This window comes from Drosophila innubila, chromosome X (genome assembly GCF_004354385.1).
Source record: "Drosophila innubila isolate TH190305 chromosome X, UK_Dinn_1.0, whole genome shotgun sequence".
Classification (NCBI taxonomy): domain Eukaryota; kingdom Metazoa; phylum Arthropoda; class Insecta; order Diptera; family Drosophilidae; genus Drosophila; species Drosophila innubila.
This window is the reverse complement of record NC_047626.1, coordinates 14,414,875-14,440,466: the sequence shown is the minus strand read 5'-3', so window position 1 is coordinate 14,440,466 and position 25,592 is coordinate 14,414,875. Positions and strand designations below refer to the sequence as shown.

General features: G+C 37.0%; 2 protein-coding genes and 1 long non-coding RNA gene across 4 annotated transcripts in view; 1 reads left to right on the top strand and 2 right to left on the bottom strand.

Moving 5' to 3' along the window:
- The first annotated feature begins 4,589 nt into the window (after positions 1-4,589).
- Positions 4,590-25,592, top strand: part of LOC117783148 — a 30,480-nt gene continuing 9,477 nt past the window's right edge. Inside the window, exon 1 of the long non-coding RNA XR_004617354.1 lies at positions 4,590-4,642. This is a non-coding gene — a long non-coding RNA (uncharacterized LOC117783148). The remainder of the gene's footprint in view (positions 4,643-25,592) is intronic.
- LOC117783127 (zinc finger C2HC domain-containing protein 1A-like) lies at positions 11,157-13,087 on the bottom strand. 2 transcript variants are annotated; one of them, XM_034620359.1, is made up of 5 exons: positions 13,016-13,087; positions 12,108-12,797; positions 11,942-12,047; positions 11,824-11,848; positions 11,157-11,484 (listed from the first exon to the last, which is right to left on the bottom strand). In XM_034620359.1, the coding sequence occupies exons 1-3, from the start codon at positions 13,033-13,035 to the stop codon at positions 12,029-12,031; spliced, it is 729 nt and encodes a 242-aa protein (XP_034476250.1). In that variant the 5' UTR covers positions 13,036-13,087; the 3' UTR covers positions 11,157-11,484; positions 11,824-11,848; positions 11,942-12,028. The 2 variants fall into 2 exon arrangements, with proteins under 2 accessions (XP_034476250.1, XP_034476241.1); XM_034620350.1 differs by having other exon boundaries at positions 11,946-12,047.
- Positions 17,696-18,572, bottom strand: LOC117783140 (grpE protein homolog, mitochondrial-like). The gene has a single exon (XM_034620371.1). The coding sequence runs from the start codon at positions 18,519-18,521 to the stop codon at positions 17,826-17,828; it is 696 nt and encodes a 231-aa protein (XP_034476262.1). The 5' UTR covers positions 18,522-18,572; the 3' UTR covers positions 17,696-17,825.

Below are 25,592 nucleotides of genomic sequence, written 5' to 3'. Positions count from 1 at the left end.
AAAGCAAACATGTGACATATGCGGCAATTAATGCCGTTAATTATTAAAGTTAACACCCAAAAGCGACATGCACAAGTCAAATAAATAAACACGCAGCCAACCAAAAGAGGGAAAGTCATTGGCTTGAGTACCCCTCTTCTACCCAACGCCCCCTGCCCCACCTCCCCACCTTTCTGGGTGGAATGAAGCGCGTGCCCTTCCCCCCCTAGAATGAAAACCCAAGTGCCCCAACAATTAAGGACAATGCGTGCTAATTTCAAACGAAAACTCTGCCTCGAAACTGAAAAACCTGCGGCCGGTTCACCTAAAAAATGCCACCACACACAAACGCCGCACAGTTGCAACGCCAGCAGGCAGTGTGGTGCGGTGTGGCATCAGTAATAATGATTTTTATTTATAAACTGCGGCGCAGGACGAGGCAGCCGGAGAGGCAACGATCCAGGAGCCATGCGTGCCACATTGGGATTATGGGGTGGTGCTGCAAGGGGGCAAGGACAGTTGCCACATAAATAATTTACACGCTTGCCCCAAGGCAGACTTCTTCCTCTTGCTCTTATTGTCGTCGTCGTTGTTGTTGTTGTTTTTGTTAGCACTGCTGACATAATTTTATATATATGTTTATAAATATTCTTCTCTTCTTTTCCTGCTTTTTTTTGGTAGCAGGCATAGCAAACAAAACTTTGGCAATTTTCTGCAACTTTTTGGCTTCCACACACTTTTTTTATTTTCTATTTTTTCCTGTTCTGTCAAGGAAGCTATGTTTTTTTATTTCTTTATTTTAAGCAATAATAAATGTGTAAGCCAGGTAAGGGTTAAATGTTCAGCTCAGAGCTCAGTGCAGCTAATTCCATTTTAAAGATATTGTCAAATTTGTTTGAAATCTCTTCAAAAAGGCAAGCTCTTCAATCGATGAATTTACTATAATTTTATATATTTAACAAGTTTTTTTTTTAAGCGGAAGCTATTGTTAAAATAAGTTTTAATTTAAATATAAAAAGATAAATTTCTGAAACTTGAGTTGCCTATAAATCTCCAGATTATGTATATACTTCCACTAAAGATCTTAACTATTAAACTACTGATATCATTTGTCTATGTCATTCGAGATTATTCAAAGGAATCTATTCAAAAGATTAAATATTTTACGTTACAATCTGATCACCATTCAGCTTTACAAAACTCTCAATTAAAAGTTATCAATCTTTACAAGCTTCCATGAACTGGAGATAAGACCATATAGTCGCATTAAGATTATCAGATACAAGCTAACGGCTAAAAGCAGAGAAGATTTTGTATGTTTGGAACCATTTGTCATTGTATTCGGTGCAAGTATGAGATGGAGAGAGAAAGATACAGAGAGAAGTAGATGTCATATAGTGTTACTGGTAATCAAGTTTTGGAAATACACTCGCTGCATTTCGATGTAATCCAATCAATTTGGTTCAACTTGTGTGGGTTGCTCTCCATTCTGTTTCTGTCTTTTCGTCTCTTTTATTGTGTTGGTTTGTTAAATATTATTGTTAATTTTTATTGTGCCCTTGTTTTTGTTGAAGAAAAATTTCGACGATGACCAAATTTAAAAACCGGCAGCCGATCAAATGATGATGAGGCTGACGACGATGACGATGACGATGGTGATAGTTACGATGATGATGATGATGATGATGATGATGATGATGTCGATGTCGATCGAACGGCCAACGCGTTCATTAGTTCTCATTAAAAGACACAGTGGAGATGCGAGAAAAATCGAATCAAATGAAACGAATGATAAACGTATTTATAAACAAAGCATTTTTCAACCGAAACCATAACGAACACTCTGGAATTCCGGGACTGTGGGATAGAGATGCAAGAGAACTGGTTTCTCGACTTCTGTGTGTGTCTTGTGTCCAATCTGCTGACTGTCTGTAGCTTAATGAACTCTATTAATAACGCTAGCATGCGATATCCATAGACATATATATTTGATTATTGCAATAATTTTGTAAGCGTTACGAGTCGTGGGTGGGCTGGGCTGTTAGGCCCATTGATTGGGTTCAACGAGTCGCTATCTAAAAGGCCCCAAACTCAAACGACACCGCAAATGAGGCGAAACAATGTGAAAAGCCGATAAGAGCTCTTGTGACCGTACTTAATTTGAGGTTAAGTCGAAGGTGTGCGTGGGTGAGAAGCGCAAAGAAAGGCGATACACAAAATGGCAATAATTGACAAACAACAACAACATAATCAAATTTGCTGGTTTGTGTAACGTATGTTTCATAGCTTAAAAAAAATTCAAACAATTTGTAATATTAATGCGAATCTAACTAAACATATTTGAGTTACCCAACGCAAACTAGGAAAGTGTTGATCATTAATCTTTACAAAATATCTTTTAGAGTTAGTTCCAATTCTATGATTACTTTGTGCTTTGAAGCTTATATAAAAACCCACAAATTTTGAGATTCTAATGATGATGACTTATATAAAGTGTCCCCATAGATAATCTTCCACATTTTCGAATTCCTCTGGGAGTCCCTTAAGATCCTGATGGCAAATTTTTAAATGGGATTTTCTCTTTAATTTTCGAACCTTTTTTTGTTCTGTTCTTTAAGCTTTTAAGCTCATGCTAAACTTTAAAGAGATACAAATTCTCAGACTCTAGACATATCATATTCTTTTATTAATATATCATATTAGATGGTATACTTTACTTTAAAGATAATATGTTTAATTAATTTGAGCTGCTTTTTAAGCTTCAACAGATATAAGTTGAATTAACTTTAAAGCAAATTAGTTCATCAAAGCTTTTGTTTAACAATCAATTGGGAATTGAGAGTGAGATATGAAGAGAGTCTTAAACGCTCAGAGGCTTATGAGAATCACAAAGAACGGCAGTCGGGCTCAACCGACAGTTGAGATAACTTATTTGTAGAGTGGGCAGTGTCAGAAACGAGTGCACTGAAGTGAATTTCAAGTGCACTTAGAGTACTCGCACTCGCACTTGAAATCGCACACGCTATTCGCAATTTAAAATGGAGAAGTATGGGGAGATGGTAGAATGAAGAGAGAGAGCAGACTGAAGTCATAGTTGAAGTCGAAGTGCGGGCAATAAACTTGCAATGCTCAACGGACAAGTGTGTTGTTATTATTTTTCTTCTCGTTATTGTTGTTGTTGTTGTTGCTTTGTCGAATGCATTTTTATAACAATTTAATTATATTTATGTCGTTTAGAAGCGCAACTGTGGGAAGCATTGGCCCAGGCCATTGCAAGACGCATTCAAGCCAAAGTAATGCAAAGGAGCAAAGGCTGTCTTCCTTCCCTTAACTTCTCTTACAGCCCTCGCAGTGTCCAAAGCCAATGCCAATGCACATAACGGAGTCCATTACACGCAACAACGGCGTTGCCAATGGCCAACAACAACAACAACAATAACAACAACATCAGCAACAACAAAAGCAACAAAAGAAAATGGCGTCTGGCGACAATATGTGTGTGTGTGCGTGAGTGCATAAGTGTGTGTGCATGGGCGAAATTATTTTTATTATTTTACACAATTTTTATATGAGAGCCAAATGCGATACAACAAAAGAATTTTACAACAAGGCATAAATATTTAGTATATTGCAATTGCTATTGTTGTTATTGCTACTTGTAGTTATTGTGGTTGTTGCTGCTGCTGTTGCTGTTGTTGTTGTTGTTGTTGTTGTTGTGACTGCTCTTGTATTTAATGAGATTTTTGAACTTTTCCATAAGCGCCTTAAGCGTCGCTCTGTCGAACTCACAACAAACTTTATTTTAATATACGCACACATATTGATATTCATATACATTTATTTGATTATGTATATTAATAAATTTTCATATAGCTTTAACGCTTTCGCTTGAGCGTGCATTTGTAAATATATCAAATTTGACTATGGTAAAAATCTGGATATGTTGACATTTACCAACACTTTAAATTTATTGTGAATGCTGATCTACACAATTATTAGTTTAATCAATTTGGAAATTAAATAATTAACGTCAAGCTGCATACTAAATGTTATGCTCCAATTACACGAAATTAATTTGGTTGTTATATTATATTATTAATTATAAATTGATATATATTTTAAAAATGTTTTATTTTATAATAAGATTAATTAAATGTTTTGAATTACATATATTATATATTAATTTTAATTTAATAGAAACAATGCAAGCTGAAATCACAGCATTGTAAAATTTAAGTATGCTTTTAAAATTTAATAAATTTGAAAAAAATTGGCAGCCCTAATTATTGAAAGCATATATAGGTATAATTTATAAAATCTACCTTTAAATGATTAAACTAATAATGAAAAAAATTGTACACTTATTTGCATCATTTTTTTAATATGCTTTTATATACAGTTTTTTTTTAACATTTTTCTAGCACGTTTTTTATCGCTTGAACGGCATAAAAATCATTTTCATTTGGCATAATTAAAGCGATAAGAGTAATTACCACACACAGAAGTGGGCCACTTAAATTGTTACAGAATCATTAAAAGCCAAATATCAATATTATGCTCGATCAAATGTTATCAATTTCTAATCATTAATTTTCTCTCATTTTACTTGCAGCTTCATAAATTGTGCTTAAAGCGAGTTAAAGGCTGCTTACAATAACAAGAGGTAAGTGGCGTTCTGTTATTGGCATAGGAACCGACTTCATAATCTCATTCTCTCTCTCTCTCTCTCTCTTTCTCTCTTTCTCTCGTTCTTATTGGCTCTATCTCCCTCTTTCCCTTTGACTGTCAGATAGGCAACTGCTTATAATAATAATACGATTTATCAAATGCACGTAAATTACAATAAATTAAAGCCGAAATTAATATTAATGGCAAAGGCTGGCCAAGACACATATACACTGATACACATATGTATATTCACAAGCGCACACAGAGATACACATATGTAGATAAATACTTACATGTGTGTTCATTGTTGTTGTCTTAGACAATTGCCAAATTAAGTGCATAGTTGACTCCCTTTCTATATGCATATGCGTATTTATATATATATGTGTATATGTGTGTGTGTGTCTGTCTGCTACTTGACATCTTAAATATGAAAATCGTTCTTTTGATTGCAAATTTGCTTATTTGCATTGAATTTGTGAGAGCCAGGTCCGCAGTTAATAAGGCCCGGATATAATAGTGCAAAACTGCAAAGCCAACAAATCGCCAGACGATTGAACAGCAATTGTGGGCGTTGCACGAAGGGTGGTATAACATAATGCTGCAATCATTTTAGTGATGAGCAATAACTAAAGTAAAGTGATTACAATACCACGATTACAAGAGATAACAATTAAAAAATAAAACTCTCAAAATTCTCAATATGTTCTTAGAGTCAGATACGTTTATCTAAAGATTATATGAAATAAAAAAAAAATACTTTTTGTTCTCCGAAATGGACCTTAGCTAGTTCTTCTTATAGTAAGTACTTTCATCATCGTAAAAATTGAAGTTTTTCTTATAAATAATATGAAAGAAATACCATAAAAAATGCTATAAGCGGGTCATATACTTGTTATCAGAAAAGTAATCGAAAGAAGTATCAAAGTTTCTGATTTATTAGAACTGAATAAAAATTAAAAAACGCTTAGATCAATAAACAAAAACCCTGTTTATATATATATATTTTATATACTATAAGTTTCACTTAATCACAGTTGTAGTCATTCTTAAGTTTTTCTTTTGTCACAGTCACCGAATAGAGTCACGGTATTTTAGTTTCAGGTTGATCATCACAATTTCTCTAGAGCTGGAACTGGCAAATTTTGCATATTTGATGAGCTTTTGGTATGGCACAAATGGAGCTAGAGCTATTGCATATGTATTTGTGTGTGTGTGTGTGTGTGTTTGAGTACACCTGTGTGCGTGTCCATGTCCGATACAGGACTTTCCAGGCTCATCGTTGCTAGCTTGTTGAGTTGCAATTTGGCTAACAAATTATGCAGCAGCAACAAGGCAGCACAAAGAAGCAACAACAACAAGAGCTGAAACAACAACAACAACAGCAGCAAGAACAACATCAGTTGCACTACTGACCCAACTAGGGCCGGAGATCCTGTGCCTGGGGTCTAAGGGGTTCTACATATCCAGGCGTTGACTTTACGGCCCCGTCCGCTGTTGCGTTCCCATCCGTCGGCCCCATGTTAAATAATTGTAATTTATGGCATTTTACACAAATAAATATATGGAAATCAATAAATTTCAAACACACACACACACACACAGACACACACACTTTTACAATAACACTTGCATGGGCAATTTCCCCAGTAGACCTGCGTTCAGTTCGGTTTTTGGTCAGCAGTTCATTTACACGCACTATAAATTGCGTTTGTCCCCCCTCTCTTGATGGCCTCTCTTATTCCCACCGAAATCCTCCAGCTCCCTTGCTCCCCAGATCCCTCAGCCGCCTCCAAATGTGGCTGGTTCCGCTTTTGAGTCATGCATTTTGGTTATTGTTATTTTGGTCTTTAACAATTATTTGATGTTGTCAGAATTAAAGGCAACTGTTGGTCCCTACCCCCTCTCTCCACAATGCCTCCCCTTTTGCTTCTCTTCCCCACCTACCTGCCGCTTTCCCTTGGCGCTTGTCTCCCTGCGGGGTCTACAAGGGACAGGCTGCGCCTTTTTTCAATGATTGCATTTTGACTTTTAAATATGCACAATATTTTGCATTTCAATTGCGGTTTTTCGTTCCACACAAACACACACACACATACACACACACTGACACAGCACATAAATGCTATAATAACTCTGACTGACAAATCGCGTGGGTGACTTCATCAGTTGTTGATACTTTATCCGACTTTATCTTGTGCAATTTTTAATCCCATTAAAATGTTTACTTTTCATAGTAAATTCGCTGACAGTGCTTTCTAGACGACTACATACCCTGTGATAGCTTAGAAATGATATCTAGACTAGGAGACGTCCTTTTAAAAGCTTAAAAAAATATTTTACAGCAGAGTTTGTGGATCTTTTATTTAATTTAAAGTGTTTTTTACTTCGGTTTCACTTATTATTTTGGTAAATGTTTTTTGGTCATTGAAACATGTTTCTAGCGAAATAAAAAGTTTTATTGGTTTATGAGCGTTAAGCATTTAAATAGCTTATGCTTAAAAAATTTTAAAAATAAAAGGAAAACACTTAAATAATATTTTCCCAATAATATGCTCAACACTTTACTCTTTATAAAAATATTTAGTTGAACCAAAAACTTACTTAACACAGCTCTCAAACCGTTTTCTTTAGAACTTTAGAACTTTTCAGTAGATTTCGCAGCATTTAAAGCCCCTTTTATCTAATACATCTGTAAAACAAAAAAAAAGGCTAACGACAAATACATTTACAGGCATAGATTTATTTTAAATATGTACATTTGGCAACAATCGAACCTCGCATAGATTTTCAACATTAATTTTTTCAACATATTCCAATTATGTATGAAAACCATTTCAATGTATATATGTGTGAGTGCCTTACTGTGTGCATTTTATAAATTTTTGCTTATTTTGTAATATTTGTATTATGGCATTGTAATTTTTTTTTAATCTGTTTTTCCATTTGTTTTGGCGGTTGCAAAAGAAATTGCATTTGGTTGACTTTTCAATGTTTTTTTTTGCCATTAAAAATCGAAATTAATTAAATTGTGTCAAAGCTATTAAATTTTATTGTCATTTGACGATAAATAAATAAATGTGCAATATGTTTTACCCCTACGCATAAGCACAAACACACACACACATAAACACACTCACACACACACACACACACGAAAATGAAGTTGTAGTTTTATTGAATTTGATTTTCTGTGAATTTATGACTCTGTATTGTGTTAGTGTGCGAGAGTGTGTGTGTTTTAGTTATTTGAACAGCGACCCATTTGAACCTCCTACCCCGCACACTGCCCCTCTAGCCCCTATTTCGCTCTGCCCCTTAAGTAAACATAGGCTGGGCTGACTTGAACTGGGCTAGGTTGAAAGGTATCCAAATATACTGTTAGTCACCCTTTTTGGGGGCTGTATGGGCGAGTGTGTGTGTGTGTGTGTGTGTTTGTTGTTATTGCCGCCTGGTGTGAAAAGTATTTATGGCGCCTTATGACAGCCGGTCAACTTTCAACTTCATTCAACGTCCATTAATTTGGCCACACTTCACATCAAACTGCCCGCACTTGAAGGCAACCCCCCACCCCCTATAATATCCTCCTCTTCCCCTCATCCTTGCCCCTTCTGACTGACTCCTCTCACATCAGTCAGCTGCGCTTGTTGCACTTTTCTTCACTTGCCTCGCCTTGCCATGAATTGCCTCGCCTTTGCCTTTGCCTCAACTCTACTCTTCTCGTCTCGTCTTTGGCTTGTTGTTTATTTTCTTTTTATATGTTGGCTCAGCTGGACATTGTGGCATGGTGTATGTGCGTGTGTGGAGTGCGTGGCAAGAGGATGGCACATTCCGTTGCTGGTCACGTATGATGACCCAAATGTGTACCTCCTTCAACCTCAACCTCAACAGTGTGTCGCAGTGTGTATGTGTGTATTTTTAATAAAATTTATTACACACTCATATGACAAACCTCCTCCCAAATCTTCACTCCCCCTCCCGCCTCACACACTCGCCTGCCCTTCGTATTTGTCTAATAGAAAAATTATGGGCCAATGCAAGCCGCCACAGAGTGAAAGAGGGTGGGTGAAATAGGTCGGGGGAAAACCTTAATTTTTATACGCATTCCTCGCTGCGTCTTGCGTTTGCCTCGTTTTGGCCTCATAATTATAACATAAAATTTTTTATTGAAATGCCGAGGCATTTTCATTTACGTGTCGATCCCTCAGAGGAGCCGACAAGAGGAGGGAATGGTAACGGGTGACTATCCTAATAACAGTTAACGTTTACACGCAACAGACGCATGTGTATTTAGTATTAGCCACACAGACACACACACACACACATACAAATGAAATAAAAGTAATAAACATTAATTTTATTAATTTATTATTGCACAAAAGTGTGAGAGAGGGATAGAGAAAGACAGCGCAATGTATGTATGTGTGTATGTATGTGCATATATATCAATTGCCTGTCTATAACGAGGAGAAAGGGTGAAAGGGAGGAAAGAGACAGAGCTCCGACTATCATTAAAAATGCATACAACAATCAGGCGAATTCAATTTGCCGTTTAAACAGGAAATAGCCCTTTGTTTCAGGTTTGTCGCATTTTAAATACTCTTACAAATAGTAACTAAGAGATACTCTACAATATAATTCCTATTATTAAGAGCAATTTCTTTATTAGTGATTAATTTTAACCCTAGTCGTTCTGATGATCTGTAAAATGTAAATAAACTATGAACATATAAATATTATCACGTTGTATATACATAGAGTCAAGAAATATTCCCTACTCTGAAATTCACTTCAAAGTGAATGTGACAAAACTTTATGTACCTCATACAGAATACGAGTACCTTGACTTAAGTGATTCTGTTTTATGCAAGCTTTACTCCAGATTAAAAGGTATGTAAATTCGTATTTGCATTTGTTGCAACATTTCAAAGTCCTTCAAAAAAGAGCATATCAACATTGTAAGCTAAATGTTAACTGAAAGCTTAAATTGCAGCTAAATTGAAACAATATTATGTTGAAAAAAAAATAGTACAATAACAATAAAATAATATTAACAATAGCAAAGCTACAAAATGGTCAATAGCAACAACAATAATAATAATAATAATAATACTGACAACGACAACTGCATTATGCAATTATTTTTAGCGTAATTTATACAGTTTAATTATGCGTTCAAATATGTTTTGAATAAATGCCAGTTTGAATAATGCGAATAGAAAATGCAGAATACTTGCCTTGAGAGATATTCTGTAATTTTAAAGATCGTTTTCCAGCGGTTCACAGTTTTATCTTTCTGATTTTCAAATATTCTATTGGTTCTTATTTTATTTTTAAGTCTTTCTTTTTTACATAACATATCATATTATCATGTCTCGTATTTCCTTTCTAGTTATTCTTTTCTTGTTTCATTTTATTCTTCACAGTTAGTTCTTATTCGTATCTCTTCATTTTTTCTCTCTCTCCCTCTCTTTTCCTGTAGACACTCTACTTCGCTTATAGCTCTACTTTAATCTAATTGTTTCTACATTTCTCATGCACTATTGTTTCGTCAAGAATTTACTGTTTAGTTTACGCTCGTAAACAAATTTTATTTGCACCAAATGCACAAAGTGATATAATTATGAGAAACCAAATATTTATGTAGATATTTTTAAAATTTTAAAGTTTAAATTAACAATACATTTGATGTCATGAAAAGTAAGGAAATAATTATGTACTATATATTAGATATGAAATCCCCTACCAAATAATAACATGAAACAAGCTTTTGCTATCTAACTATTTATCTATCGTGGTTTCTTTTCACTTACAACATCATTGTTGCATTAGGAGCGCATTTCATCTGTGCCACACACACACACACGCGCACACACCTTGTGGCAGGCGGCTCATTAGCTGCCACAGTTGTGTTGCAAGTGCAGACAACTACAGGCAACTCGTTTAATATCTGCCACACAATGGCAGTGTGTAATGGTGTGTGGAGTGCATCAAATGGCACCGCAATACACACGCCAATGTTGCATTAGCAGCACTATCACCATCTCACTCACTCTCTCGCTCTCTCTCTCTCTCTCTCTTCCTCTGTCTCTACCTGTGTAGCACACAGTGTGTATACGCAATGTGCAACACAATCTGTGCACTTCAACTGCCCCTTAACCGATCTCGTGACTGAAGTGCCAGCGAGTTCTTAATGAAAAATTGCCAGGGCGTTATTTGTTTAATGCACTTCATCAAACAAGCAGCGGTGGGCATTTGCCTGGTTGAGACATTGATCCACAGCTCCATAGACCAAGCATACGATTTAACCGCAGCACCCTCCCCCTTCATCACCCTCCCCTTTGATGCCGTGCAGGTGCCGGCTTTCAATTTGCTTTCAATCGTGTAAATAAAACGCTGAATGCTGAAAGCTGAAAGCGAAACCGCCAAGCGATGTCAGCTAACAGAGGAGTAGCACGGAGACAGGGGGGATCGTAGAGAAAAGTGTTAATAAATTACACGCCAGATTATTATTATATGGGAACGTGTCATGAAATATTTTGCAAAGGCATTTTTTATTCAGCGCCATTTGAAGCGTTCTCATATGTCACGATAGAAAACAAATTTCCGTTGCCTCTCGGATCCCGGTGTCGGATTCATACATACACACATATGGATTCGGTTGCTCCGTGGTTTCGGGACTTTGCAACTTTTGGGATTGTGACTTCTGACATGCGACATAAAGGAATGCAACGTGAAAACAATAATTAAAAATCTCACTCTTTATGAAAGAGTCGCCGACACATTATATGCCAACTTGTCAGTTGGGTTTCATTCAAAATGTCGGTTCAGCATGCACTGCGAGAAATTGAATAGTTAATCACAAAAAATATATATAAATGATGAAGTATGAATACGCTTGTAAAGAGAAAAGGCTTAAACAACTTAATAATGTTAAGAACCGAGTCATTTAAATCATAGTCTTTTAAATTAGTCTGTCTAACTGTTCTATTTTCAGTTTAAACACATTAGTTAATATAACTTTAAAAGCTTGAAAGCCTGATCAGACTAATATTTATATAAAATAATATTTATATGACAGAACTAAAAAAATTCAAGTATAAAGAAACAATTTACAAGGGTATTCAGACTTCGACACAGCCGAAGTTACTTTAACGTCATTGTTGTTCTACTCACATGAGAACACTTCGATTGGTTGCGTCTAAGAAATAAGCGGATTTTAGGGATTCAAAAAAGATATTACAAAAGATAAGTAAATTAATTAATTATAAATAATCATATGCGAAATTAAAACTCACTTTTTGTGCTTATTTCTCCATTTAAATAAGAACGATGACAGGTAATTTAGCCCAGGCTTAAAACAGTTGTTCAACAAGGCATCCTACTTATTGCGTTTAATTCTAGGAAGAGAAAGAAGGATATATATAAATAGAGAGAGAAAGAGAGAGAGAAGCACTCACTTTGGAGTCGGCGGCTGATAGCTAATGCGTGCCTTCATCCGCTCCTTGGCCAGGGGATTGACCGAGGTGCTATATTGACTGAAGGCGGCGATGACCGACTTGTTTTTGCACCACTCTACGTGATTATCCAATGCTTTTTGGTTGAAGCTACGGCCACAATGAGGACAGGGCTCCAATGGCTTCGCCTCTAAGTATGTACCACGTTTTTTTTGTTGAGGTGAAACCTCAGCTTTGGGTTCGTCCTTTGGTGTTTGCTTTTTCACATTATCGAATGGTGGAGTTGTCGTTTGCCGATTAACACGAATTTCGGGATCCTGCTGTGACTTACGGAGAACTGCGGTTTCTATTGGTTTCGATGGTTGGGATACATCCCGATCTTTTTTGGTCTTAAGCGGATCGGAAGAAGGTAGAGCGCGAACATTATCAACATGGCCAGTGATTCTCTGTAGAAAGGAGTCAAAAACGGGACGCTTTTTCGATGTCTTCTCACAGATTGCCACATGTTTTTCCAGTGTTAACGGGTTGAAAGTTCGTCCACAGAAGGGACACGGCTCCAGCTCCACATTAATCTGGCCTGATGTTGTATTCTCTCGTGTTGTATTCTCCCGAGTTGTATTCTCTCGTGTTGTATTCTCTGGTGTTGTATTGGTCTTCATGATGCCTGCTATTGACCGAATTTGCGAACAAACGCTACAATATATAATTTAGAAGTATTAAAATACAAATCTATGAAAACTACGAAATTGAGAATGAGGATTTCACACTGCATAGAAAAAAGCGGAATACAAAAATTTAACTTGAAAGTCAAAGCACACTGAACATCATTTTCTTTTTGTATCGTTCCAAAGAAACGAGACTTTCGTATAACTGCATAAATATATGAACCAAGAAAAGATAATGGAACTTACCTATCTAGTTTGCTAAGCATAGCGTGAAAGTTGATTAAAATTATTTATTAAAATTAATTATACAAAACATAAATAAATTTTAGTGTATTGAGTAAAAACTAGAAAGAATAAAATAACATGAAATTTTTTTTGATAAACTAGTTGATGTTTGTATAAATAAAAACTGTAATGATATAACATACTGTGGGAGAATGATAACTTAAAGCCTACTTTTTATTTCATCGGAAATTTTTTTAATAGAAGTTGGAGTCCTAAAGAGTATTCACTTGACAATGGCAGCATTGCAGAGGACACATAACTATGATCATTCTCAATCTAGATCAAAGATAGTTTAATATAAGTTTAATATAAGGTAAGCAGATACTACAATAAAATTATTATTGAGTTGATATTCAAATCTGAATTTGACATTTAATATCTGCTTTTTTCGTTTTCCACTTTGTAATAGAGTTGCGTTTGTCTCTGATCGGAAATATATTCAATAAGCTCACATATTAAATTTCCACATCATAGGCTTGTTATGAACGCTTCTTATATAACCCATTATTTCGTTTAGTGCAACTCTACGCAGCTGTGACCCATTGCCGGACAAAGATACAGATAGACAGACGGACAGACAGACAGACAGACAGACAGACAGAGAAGGAGTATGGAAGGGAGGCTTACTGACTGACTGACGGACTGACTGAGAACTGCTTCAAGTCGTTCATTGAATCGAATGTTGAAATGGAATTATAAGACAGACAAGGCTTTATACAAATTATGTGCTGCTTTAGCTCTGCCCGGGCAAACACTTGACAGGCACAGACACAGACCCGGACCCAGATCCAGACCCAAGCACAGAGAGGCCTGTGTGTTGCATTAACGTTGCCTCCACCGCCTGCTTCAGCTCCTTCATCACAAGCTGTGTGGCACGTTGCCCGTTCCGGGTGCATTTAACGAACGCATTTTTCATCTCTCCGCTGGGCGCTGTGAAGTGATTTCAAAATGATTATTTTTTGACACATGGGGCAACACCTGCATCGCATTTGACGGCTGCAGCAAGCGACGCCGGCAACGTTGCAACGCGTTGCAGCTGCCACAGATCCGATGCCAAAGAGCCCGCCTTCAATATGCATAAAATGCTGCTGTCGAAGTTGATGGGGCGGCCCCCTCTTAAAAGAGTATATATACATATAGACACCTATATATACATATAATATATATTTATGTAAGTGTGTGTGTGTGTGTGTGTTTGTGTGTGTGCATGTTGTGTGTTTGTGTATAATTATATAATTTGACTGCTGCAATTATGTTGTTCTTCGTTAATTGAAATGTAAACGTCATCATTATGATAAGACGACGCGTCTCGACGTTGAGTTCCAAGATCTGATGTGGGGATTGTGCCCAGTTTGTTGTTCTTGTTGTTGTTGTTGTTTTTATTGTTAACTGCTAACGTTGACGTTGGCGTACACAAGCACAAGATTGACGCTGCCAACGCCAACGCCAGCAGCGACTGCGACTGCGACTGCGAGCGTGTCAATTCAATTTGTGAGACACGCGAACAGCGCTCGCAATTAATGGCAGCTCCTTTTATGAATAGGCTTATCCAGAGTTGTCAGGTATATTTAAAAAAAATACTATTCACTATTAATAAATTGTAAAATATATTGAAATAACATTTTATTGTCACTAAATGATATAAATGTTATGTTTCAAAATATAATAAATAAATAAATAACTATAGCTATCGATAACGTAATAAATACTTATATTAAATTTTAGTATAATATGAAATGGGGTTAGAGAATATTTAAAAGTAATCAACAAAATATTAATCAAATATATTACAATCTTAAATCAATAGAAAATTATTAAAAATATTACAATTAATGCTTACATATTGTTTTTGAAACATTTTTATCTCTGAAGCATAGTTACTGATTCTTAATATATATATAATTTTATATAGTCAGATTGACCAGCAAATATTTCAAAGTAATCAACAAAATATTTATCAAATATATTACAATATTAAATGAATAGAAAATTAAAAATATTACAATTGATGCTTTTTGCTAATTGTTTTTGAAACATTTTTATCTCTGAAGCATAGTTACTGAATCTCAATATATATAATTTTATATAGTCAGATTGACCAGCATATAAATTATTGTAAGAAGGAGCTGCCAACTAAATTCCCTAAACGGTTTTTCCTTCTCTCTTTCTCTCTCTCTCTCCCTCTCTCTCTCGCTGTCTGTCGTGTCTCGCCGTCTCCTTGTCATTTCCGTCTACAGCACGTGCATGGAAATCCAAAGACAAATATACAATTGCCGTAGAAATACATGCATATGTACGAGAATGTGTAAACGTATGTACTTAAAAAAAAAAAAAAAAACATAGATATCGATAAAAATAATAAAATGAGAAGAAGCTCGTAGAAAGCAAATAATGACGGCGACAAACGTGCAGCCAAACAAGTCATGAGTCTGGGCGGCATGACGACTTGAAGATGCCACGCCCTGTTGTCGTTGCAACACCTTCTTGGCTTTAACTAAATTCCGTTCGTTTTTAATATGCCACACACACACACACACACACACACCCACCTTTTGTCACCTGCTACGTTGTCATTGTCATTGTGATTCTCCTTTCCCTTTCTCCCTGTGGCCAGCAGACAATTTCACTCTAATTCAATTGACAGTGCGAGCATTTTGCGTACAAGAAAGGTGGAGAGAGAGACAGAGAGAGGGGAAAGTGAAAAGTTTTCTTCAACGGTTGACCGCTGGACAGTGGGCGGGGCTGTCTAAAAGAGAAGGGAAGGGCGGGGGCGGGCATTGGTTGCTGCTCTGTCGCTGTTACGTGTCCTTGTCGACGTCTTTCATTTGTAATAAGTTGGCAGAGAATTTCTCTGTGTCTCGTGTCTCGTATGAGCGTCTCGTGTCTCCGGCTTGACCAAAAATAAAAAGTGCAATCTCGTAACGAGAGGGCCACGCCTCCAATTCAGCATTTAAGCGGCCCTCCTTCTGCTTCTCCTTCTCCAACTCCAACTCCATACACCTGCACCCACAACGTCTACGTACGTGACATTTGGCGGCGCCACAAAAGAACGTTAAAGAAAATACTCTGTAAATCTGTACGTCATTTTTTTTGTCCTCCTTCAACGACTTTTTCTTCTTTTGTAGTTTTTGCTGCTTGGCGTCTTTGGTCTTTCAAGTCCTATTCCGAAGGGGTGAAGGGAGGATACTGCGGCTCTTCTTGCTGCTCCCTCATCGTACATTTTCTCCTTATCGTTGTCTGCTATTTTTGTACCCTGTGCTGAACAGGCACAAGGAGGCTTGGCAGATCATAAAGTATATATTGTCTTGATCAGCATCAGAAGTCCAGTCTATTTGAATGAACGTGGTATCTCAGAAATGTTAAGAGCTAGTTGCACCAAACTTATTATTAAGTGAAAAGAACAAAAATTGAAATAGCAATTTAAGGACATTAGTCTTGAATAAATCTAGTGCATGTATTATGTACATACTCTATGGAACTCCGAATCTACCTTGAAAATTTCATGATGATCGGATAATTGGCACAAAAGATTTTATTTAAGGGTATCTAAGGGTCTAAGCGCAGGGTATCTTGTAGTCTTTTGTACCTTGCAAAAATGTTTTTTATTTTTCCATTTTTTTGGCCGCTTTTCTTTTTATTGCCAGCTTGTTTACAACTGCGTCGCCGGCCAAGCGCAAAAAGTGTTTGTTGCCGCAGGACGATCGAGGATGAGGAGCGTCTCAGGCTGCGGCAAGGGGGAAAAGGGGTCGCGTCTACAAGCAGTTGGCCCGCTGCTGGAGCTGCCATAAATTTTGCTTATCTAAACGGAAAAATACAATTTGTAATTGAAAATATTTGTGCGCTCTTCGAAACACACGAGAAAGTTGCTGTTAAGTTTTCCTTGCAGTTTTGCCATTTCGCTTACTTTTGCCTAGTTTTTGGCCAAAGAGCCGACGGCTTGATAGAGTCACCCTTCCCCTCGCCGCCGGACAGTCCCCATCTTGAGCCACAGACACTGACAGAGGCATTCAGCCAAATGGCCGCTCAATTTTTAATGGCTTTCCGTCTCTTTGTTTAATTGCCATTCTGGCTCTCTCCTCCTTTCCTGCCTCGTCTCTTTCTCTCTCTCTTTGCCTCATGGCTGGGAGAAGGATTGAAAGATTGAATGACAGGAAGAGAGTCGAGAAAATTGTATCTATTATCTCATCTACTGACATTACTTTCTTATTCAAACTATTCTCTAGGTTAACATGCAATCAATCTGTCTTTTTATTCCGCCTCAACTTTTATCTATATAAGAGCCTTCTTGCAACAAATAAATACATTTTAAAGCTACTTATAAACAAACACTTTTTGAAACATTTTATCTTTATTCTTCGGCCCATCTACAATCCAAAAAAAAAACAACAATGTTAACACAGTTTCTGAACTGTTGTTTCTGCTTTGTCTCCATCTCTGCTCTTTCTACCTTTCCTTTTTCCTGTTTTCAATCGTATTTTTGGCTCTTTAAAATAAGCTTATGCTCGTTGAAGAACTTTCCAAACTTAAAGCTTTGTTCCTAGCTAAAAATAAAACTTTTAATATTTCGATAACAGCGTGACGTTAACAGAACAAAAATATGCCTAATTTTCTAACAGATTGAGATATTGAGTTTTTGTTTTCGTTTTCGTTTTTTGATGTATTTATTATTTAAGTGAATTTTGTAGCATGACAATGATAATTTAGCAAACTATAGTAAGTGAACATCGACATGAACTTTGAACTGTTTGGATTTGTAGATATGTCTAGGCTATTAACGTTTGGACACGCCCACTAAGGCTGGGCGTATGCAACGCTTGTGCAATTTGTAGCCCAATTTGGTTACCTGGACCACAGTATTGGCCTCAACCGAGTCGTCTTCGGTCTGGAAAAGAGCCTCATGCAAATTGGGATCGAATTTCTGATTAATCGGATCGAGAGTCTCGAGACCATGACGCTTGAATACTTGCAACAGTGAGGCACGTGTTAGGCTGAGGCCCTCATAGAGATTTCTCAGATCGCCATTCGAGCTAAGTTTTTCCTTGGGCACCGACTGTGTGGCATGCCCCAGCACATCGGCCACCTCAATGAGATCCTTGCAGAATCCTTGTATACCAAAGATTTTCGCCTCATCGATCTGTTTGTTGAGGCGCTTTCGCATATTCTCTCCATCCGCCAAAGCACGTTTGTATTTCTCCAAGAGATCACCGTGCTCCACTTTGACAGCTGCCAGTTCCTGCGTCAACCACTCCACCTCCGATATTGCCCCATTCTCATCCGCATCTCCCCTCTCCAAAGGCTCCTTCGATTCTTGCTGCTGCGACTGCAATTCTTGTTGCTGAGGCTTTTGTTGATGTTGCACGTCTTGCTGCTGCTTCTTTGTGCTATAGGAACATCCCAATTGTTGCAACAAGCTTAGATGCTGTGGACTTGCAACGGCTTTCATGTGACCCAAACGTTTGGTTAACATTATTGTTTTGTTTTGTCAAATCAAGAGTTTGAAGAAGATTTATTGCAATCAAAATAATCGTTTCTTAAAACAAAATAACGTAACTTGTTTCCACAAATAATACGACAAATAAATTTAAATCCAATGCCTGCTTGGAAGTAAAAAGTTAATATTGTTGCCAACATTTCGATTAGAGTTAAAAAAAACTCACGACAACTCCACATTACAATATTCTTTTTCATATTTTCACACAATCCTTTGTAGAATAACATAATACTAATATTATATTGGGACTACTTATTTTCACTTGAAGTAATCAAAACAAAAAAAATAACATGCAGTCTTACTTGAGTTACTGTTAAAGTTCGAGTGCTACTATAAAGGACTCATTATTTAACAACTATTTCCTAACTTGTTCTCAGGGAACTGGGATCTCATTAAGTATAATATTTTTTCAAATCCAGCATGAAAAATGATTTACAAAGTCAAGTATTCAGCTTCAACGATGCATCGATACTTGTGTATGTATCGATTTGTACCACTCTCAAGTACTCGTGAATACCTGATGCTTCCACCCTCTCCGAGCACTCCTCAACTTGCTGAAATCTCCTCCTTCAACAAATTACTGCCACTTTCCGTCTCTAACTGCAAATCGTTTTTAATGCGTTCTTAATTAGCCGCAGTCGCAGTCGACAGCAGTGTGTGTGTGTGTGTGTGTGTACGGATGCGTGTGAGTGTGTTTAACTGCTGCTCTACTTCAAGTTGTGGCACTTGTTCGACATTTTCAATTGGCCGCATTACTTGAGATACAGCTAAATGGAGTAGGAAGAGCAGAAGGCGGTGAAGAAAGGGAAAGAGGAGGGCAAGAATGCCCCTAACCACAAGTGTGGCGCCACTTGGCAGCAGAATTTGCAGTTGCATTTAGGAATGGGTATTGGTAACAAAGTATTGATATTCATATCATTCATATATTCATATAAAAATCTATTTAAAATGTTAAGAAAAAAATAAAAAATATTATCCAACAAACGAGACATGTAGAAATAGCTAAACATTGTTAAATCTGGAACCCATTTCCTTGAAAAAACAAAAATTAAATAAAATAGAAATTGAAACAATATTAGTGTTGAGGTTTTCAAAAAACCAACACATCAAATTTGGTATGGTATCACAAAATATGTATCGCAAAATTACGGTGATACCTAAAACTGGTTCATTTTTACGTAAGCGAATATAGTTTTTATCAACTTTTTATCAAATTTGAAGAAGATTGATTAATTCAAAAGTTGTTATGTATATATGTATATATATGTATGTTTATATATGTAGTTCTTCATAAGTAAAGGAGTGATTAGTGATTGAAATTACCTGCTGAATGGCTCCATTCTTTTATTTCGATTTTCATCGTCCGAAACATCGATATATCCTGTATAAATAAATATCGCATTAAATATATATTATAGTGTTTAGTTTGATTTCATTTCTCTGTATAATTTCCCATCCCTAGTGGCAGTTACTGTTAGATGCACGTACTTACTTCATGTTCTTGTGTTTGTGTGTGTCGATAAATCCGCAGCTTCGTTGAATGTTGAGCATTTTAATTGTTTGCCACTTGCAGCAGCCACAACCGGAAGGACAGTGGAGTTGGTGGCAGGGAGAGGGAGAAGGAGAGGGCGAGGGCGAAGGCGGACCAAGTGGCAAGTGGCAGTCAAAGTCACAGCTTATGGCACCTTGTGCAACAAGTTTATTTTTCTTACTTTTCTGTTGCTGTTAGTCAAAGCTTTTAGCTGCCACAGCGGTACATAACGTGCCACACACACTATGTACAAATATATATGTGTGTGTGTGTGTGTTTGTGTGTGTGAGTGTGTTTGGATGTGTGGCAGATTATGTATGTACTTATGTACTTATATTCATATCCATATCCTTGTGCCAGCTGCAGCTGCAGCTGCCGCAAATTGCGGCACGACTTGTGGCATGCTCCACTTTTATTAACTTTTTAATGCAGCGTCGCCAGAGCAGTCCTCCACACACACACACAAACACACACACACACACACACATACGCACGCACACACAATTTCATCTGCCGCCTCCTCTTGTTGCAAGAGTTTTGCTAGCTTTTATAAGTTCATGTCTAGCAGCTGCTGGCACAACTCCGACTCCGCTTCCTTCCTGTTGCCTCTCTGCTGTTGCAACTTCTACTGCAGCGTTTGCTCCTTGTTTGCCTTCTACAGTTTTCTGTGGCATTTTCGATGGCTTTTGGCTCATCTTTGGCATGCAAATGCTGCTACAGCTGCTGTTGCCTCCAGTTTCTGCCACAGCTTCAGCCTCCAAGCTGCTGCTTCTGGTTCTGCTTCTGGTTCTGCTTCTGCTTCTGTTGTTTGCTTTATTGGCTGAGCCAAAAGTTTTGCAAATTAATTACATTTTATTGGGATGCGTTTCGTGGCAAGAGCATGGTGCAGCAACCAGATAGAGAGAGAGAGAGAGAGACAGAGAGAGTCAATAGATGAGCAAGATCAAGATCTTGGCGAGTGAGTGCCTCAAGGGTTAAAGTTCACAGCGGTCATAACAATAATAACTTAATGCCCCCAAAAACAAAACAATAACACTAACAATAACAATAACAACGCAACGTGATAACAACAACAACAACAACAACTAAAAGATGTAGAAAAACATGCACAACAAACATGAAAAACATGCAGCTGAATTCGCTTTGCCTGTCAGAATGCCAGAGCAGAGGAGGCTGCGAGTTGTGCGAGCTGTTAAAATGCATTTTATGACTTTCAAATACGAAAGCTCGTAAAAAATGTGGCACGAATTGCTGGCATGTGGCATGCCAAGAGAGTAAGAGAGACAGAGAGAGAGTGAGCGAGTGAGCGAGTGAGCGAGAGGAGCGTGCATTGACATAAAATGCCTGGCAACCAACAATCATAGAAACAAGTACTTACTACGTCGACACCAAATGCGCGTTTTTATGGCTAATCAAACCTTTGCCACAGACACCAGCAACAACAACAAAATCATCAACAACAACAACAACAACAACAACAATGACAGCGACTGACAAAAATGAAGCGTTTCCACTTTTTCCACAAGAGAGAAAATTCCTGCATTAACAAAGTATCAAAGGCAACGAAAATTCGACTCACTACTCACAATTCTCTAACATTCCACATAGTTTTTTATTTTTTATTTTCTATATTTTGTTTCATTTATTTTTATTTTTTGTTTGTATTAATATTTCTTTATCTTTTATTATAGTCAAATACATATTTTTATTTTTACACATACATATATTTATTCAGTATTTTGCCAATATTTTATAAGTTCGATTTTTTCCGTACATTTTAACCGCTGCAATTGGCTGCATTAAAAAGTATCATTTCGATTTCCGTTCATTCCAAGCACATTTGTTCTCATACCAAAATGTTTCATTCCCCGATTTATTTTTCCGAAACTATTTTCATTACTTATATCAACAATTTTTATAAATTTTTGTATATATATTTTTATTCAACTATGTGATTTTATTTCTCGCATGTATACTATAGTATTTGTATATTTAACTGTTAAATTTTGTACTGTTTTCACTTTTTATTAGTGCTGTAAATCCAAACTTTAGATCGAGTTTTATATCGAAATAGAAAATCGCCAAAAATAAGCATCGAGCTGTCGATATATCGAAAAATAGTAGATCGAGTTGAAAATATCGAATTTTATCAAAAAAAAATTTTTAATTTGAAAACGAAATTGTAATCACAAAATACACTCGTACATTTTTCAGAAATCTTATTTTTCTTGCATCGTTTTAATGCCAAAATCAAACTTTGACATTTTTGTAGATTATCTTTTCGCTTCCGCGAAAATCGAGTTGTCGATATTTCGATATATTTTTACATCACTACTTTTTATACATTATTTTCTATTGCGACTTGCTGCTGTCCAGTGGAAAGTCTGTTTAAAAAAGCGTAAAATATATGAAAATATTTCGTGTTGATGATAATGCAGCAGCATGTGTTTGTATACATGTGTGTGTGTGTGTGTGTGTTTGGTTGGAGTGTCAGCTGTTTATGATGCGTTTACGACACATCACAGGACACGTACACGTTGAAAGGGGCAGCAGGTCGAGAGGCGTGGGCAAAAACAGGGACAGGGAGAGGGACAGGGAGAGGAACAGGGACAGAACAGGAGCAACTGCAAAGGGAAGCGGCAACAGAATCGTTAAAGGCGCCCTGGCGTGGGAATTGTAAAACTAACGGGTCTCGGGCTAAAATAATAGTACTACCGACAGACCAACCGGTTGTTGTTGATAATTTTGTTGTTCTTGTTGTTGCGGTGATTGCAAAACACGCAGAATGTAAAAAAAAAAAAGAATAGAAAAAGAAAAAGTATATAACATTTTTCAGGGCCCCACACGTTGGGCGCCAAGCTTCGCGCATAAAAATGAAAAGCGAGCACACAAAAAAAAAAAAATGAATTTATTTGATTCGTTTGATGCTCGTAAAAATCAATGAAAACATTTTCGGGCAGCCGCTGCCACCTTTTGCCAATCTGTCTATAAGGGTGCCTTCCCTGTTGTTGTTGTTGTTGTTATGGTTGTTAATGTTGTTGTTCTTGTTGTTGCCTGTATGTTTCATTGGTGTTTTTGGAGCCATTCCAATGAAATGCCGTCTAAAAGTTTTGAGCCAAGTTTCGTATGAAATTTGTAACAGCCTCAAAACAAACTATAAAACTTGGAAGTCTGAGTTTCTTTGAAACTGTTTTCAGTTGTTTTTTTTTTTCAACATTTTAGTTGATTTTTGTTTTTGTTGTTTTTTGTATGTTGTAGGTAGAATGGAATGTGTTTGAAGCCAGTTAATTGGATTAACACTGAAGATGTGCGTTTGTCTGTGTGTGTGTGTGTCTGTGTGTGTGTGTGTCTGTGTGTGTGTGTGTGGGTTGAGTGAAATTCGATTTATGACCGAAATGATTTAATTGCCAAAATGCCAAAGAGATGCTGATGATGACAATGGGACTCACTGATGAAATTGTTGCTGTCTATCATTTTTTTATGAGTTGACTAATTTAATGAATTAGCTAATTACTATAGATCACGTTAAACAAGTCTTGTGAACATAAAAGTAATATATTTATTTTTTTTTAAATAAATACCAAAAAACTGTAACTTTTTTGAGAAAACTTTCGAATTAAGTTACAGTCTAGACTAGAGAGTTTCTTAAACATTTACTAAGTCATTTTGTGTACCTCTATTCAAAGTCTTTGTTGACTTATGAGTGTCTACAAATAATTTGATGGTCTTCAATTACTCACATGTCTGAACGTACTTGTTGACAGTAAACTTCTCACCTTCTCTTTATTCTATTATTTGCCATGTAATTAATTTAAGTAAGCCATTGTAAATTAGCCAAAAAGGACCTTATCATTATTCGGACTCAACTGAATCAAAGTTGAAGCAAAGTTGTCTGGTAATTTGATCAGTGCTTTCTTTTTTGCTAGCTGGCAACTCTGGCTGGTTGTTGCTTTTGTTGTTGTTGTTGTTGTTGTGGTAGGGGGACACATCAGCACATTTTTCCACATTGTCGAGCATTCAGAGGGCTAATAAGTTTTGGGAGCCGGACGACAGGTAAAAATGGCAGGGGCTTCAACCATTGGCTTTTACCTTGGTTTTGGCTTTGTCCTTTTTTGCATATGCCAACGGAATCCCATCAAATGTAAACGTGGCTCAAGTTGCCTTCCTTTATTCTACTTGTGTGTGTGTGTGCAACAAAATAAAATTAGCTCAATGAGCATTTGTGCAATCAAGTGATTTTAAACAACAAAAATTGGGGGGAGAGAGAGGGGGGCTCCGCTGTAATCGAAGTTGAGCAGCAGGAACAGAAGCAACCCTTTGAAACCCCGAAAGGGTTGTTCCCGTAACGGTACCACAACCCATACCCGTATCTTTGCAAGGATCCCAGGCTGTGGCAAATAAATTTCACACATATTTGCACACTTACATGCACCACATGTCTGTTTGTCTCTCTGTGTGTGTGTGTGTGCAGTCAATAACTTTTCGCTACAAGGTCGTCGATTCATCGTCTTGGTTGATTGTACTGGAAGAAAAATAAAATGAGTGCACCCTTTCCTTATGCAAAAAGGAAATACTCGTACTGGAACTCAAACTCTTTTTGCTTCTCAGCATATGAAAATGCCATGTGATGTATGCTTAATTTTGGCATTGGGTCCCCCCCATCTTGTGGATCAAGGGGGTTATCTGCATGTAAACAGGCGCAGGACAATGGCTGAGTCCTTGCACGTGACTCATGAGGGGGTGACTGATGAGAAAAGGGTTTTGTGCCAACTGTGTCCCCATTTTTGTTTCTCTACTCCGTATGTGGGTCTTCACACGCACCCATTCCCATTCAACCAGCCCAATCACCCAATCACCCAACCACTCGGTCGGCTTTGTGTAGTTGTGGGACTTCAGAACCGTTGGGTTGTCCTGACGATTATTGCAGTTCAGATCATTGGACAACAATTGTAAATTGATTAGAGCGACAAACTTGGCAATTTGTTGGCGTATCAAGTTCCATCATCATCGTTGTCAGGACGAATCCTGACTCGGTAAGGAACTCTTTCAAAACATCTCTAATGAGTCATTGTGAGCAACTTGAACTAATACATTCATAGGGGAAGGATGACTACTCAATGCAATTTTACAGTTGATTTAAGTAATTAACTTCTCATTGAAAATTCTTTTCTATATGAGTTCATTTAACTAGTGATTAATCAAATTGCATATTTCAACAGAAATAAATGTATTAATCTACTAAATTAAAAAGTTAAGGAACTAATTTCTTAAAGTAACTAAACCAGATTCTTTCAGATGGAATGTAAGCCTCTATCTGATTTAAATTTCTCTCATCTTCTTTATGGAGTTACACTTGCATTTCCAGCTTAATGAGCTATGTTTTAAGACTGATATCCTAACTCAAATAATTCTTAAATGTTTCTGAAAGATGAACATCTTTAAATTGGTGAAAATCTTTGAACTTTTGCCTAGACAAACATATAACGGCAGAGGGTGACATATTGAAAAGACACTCC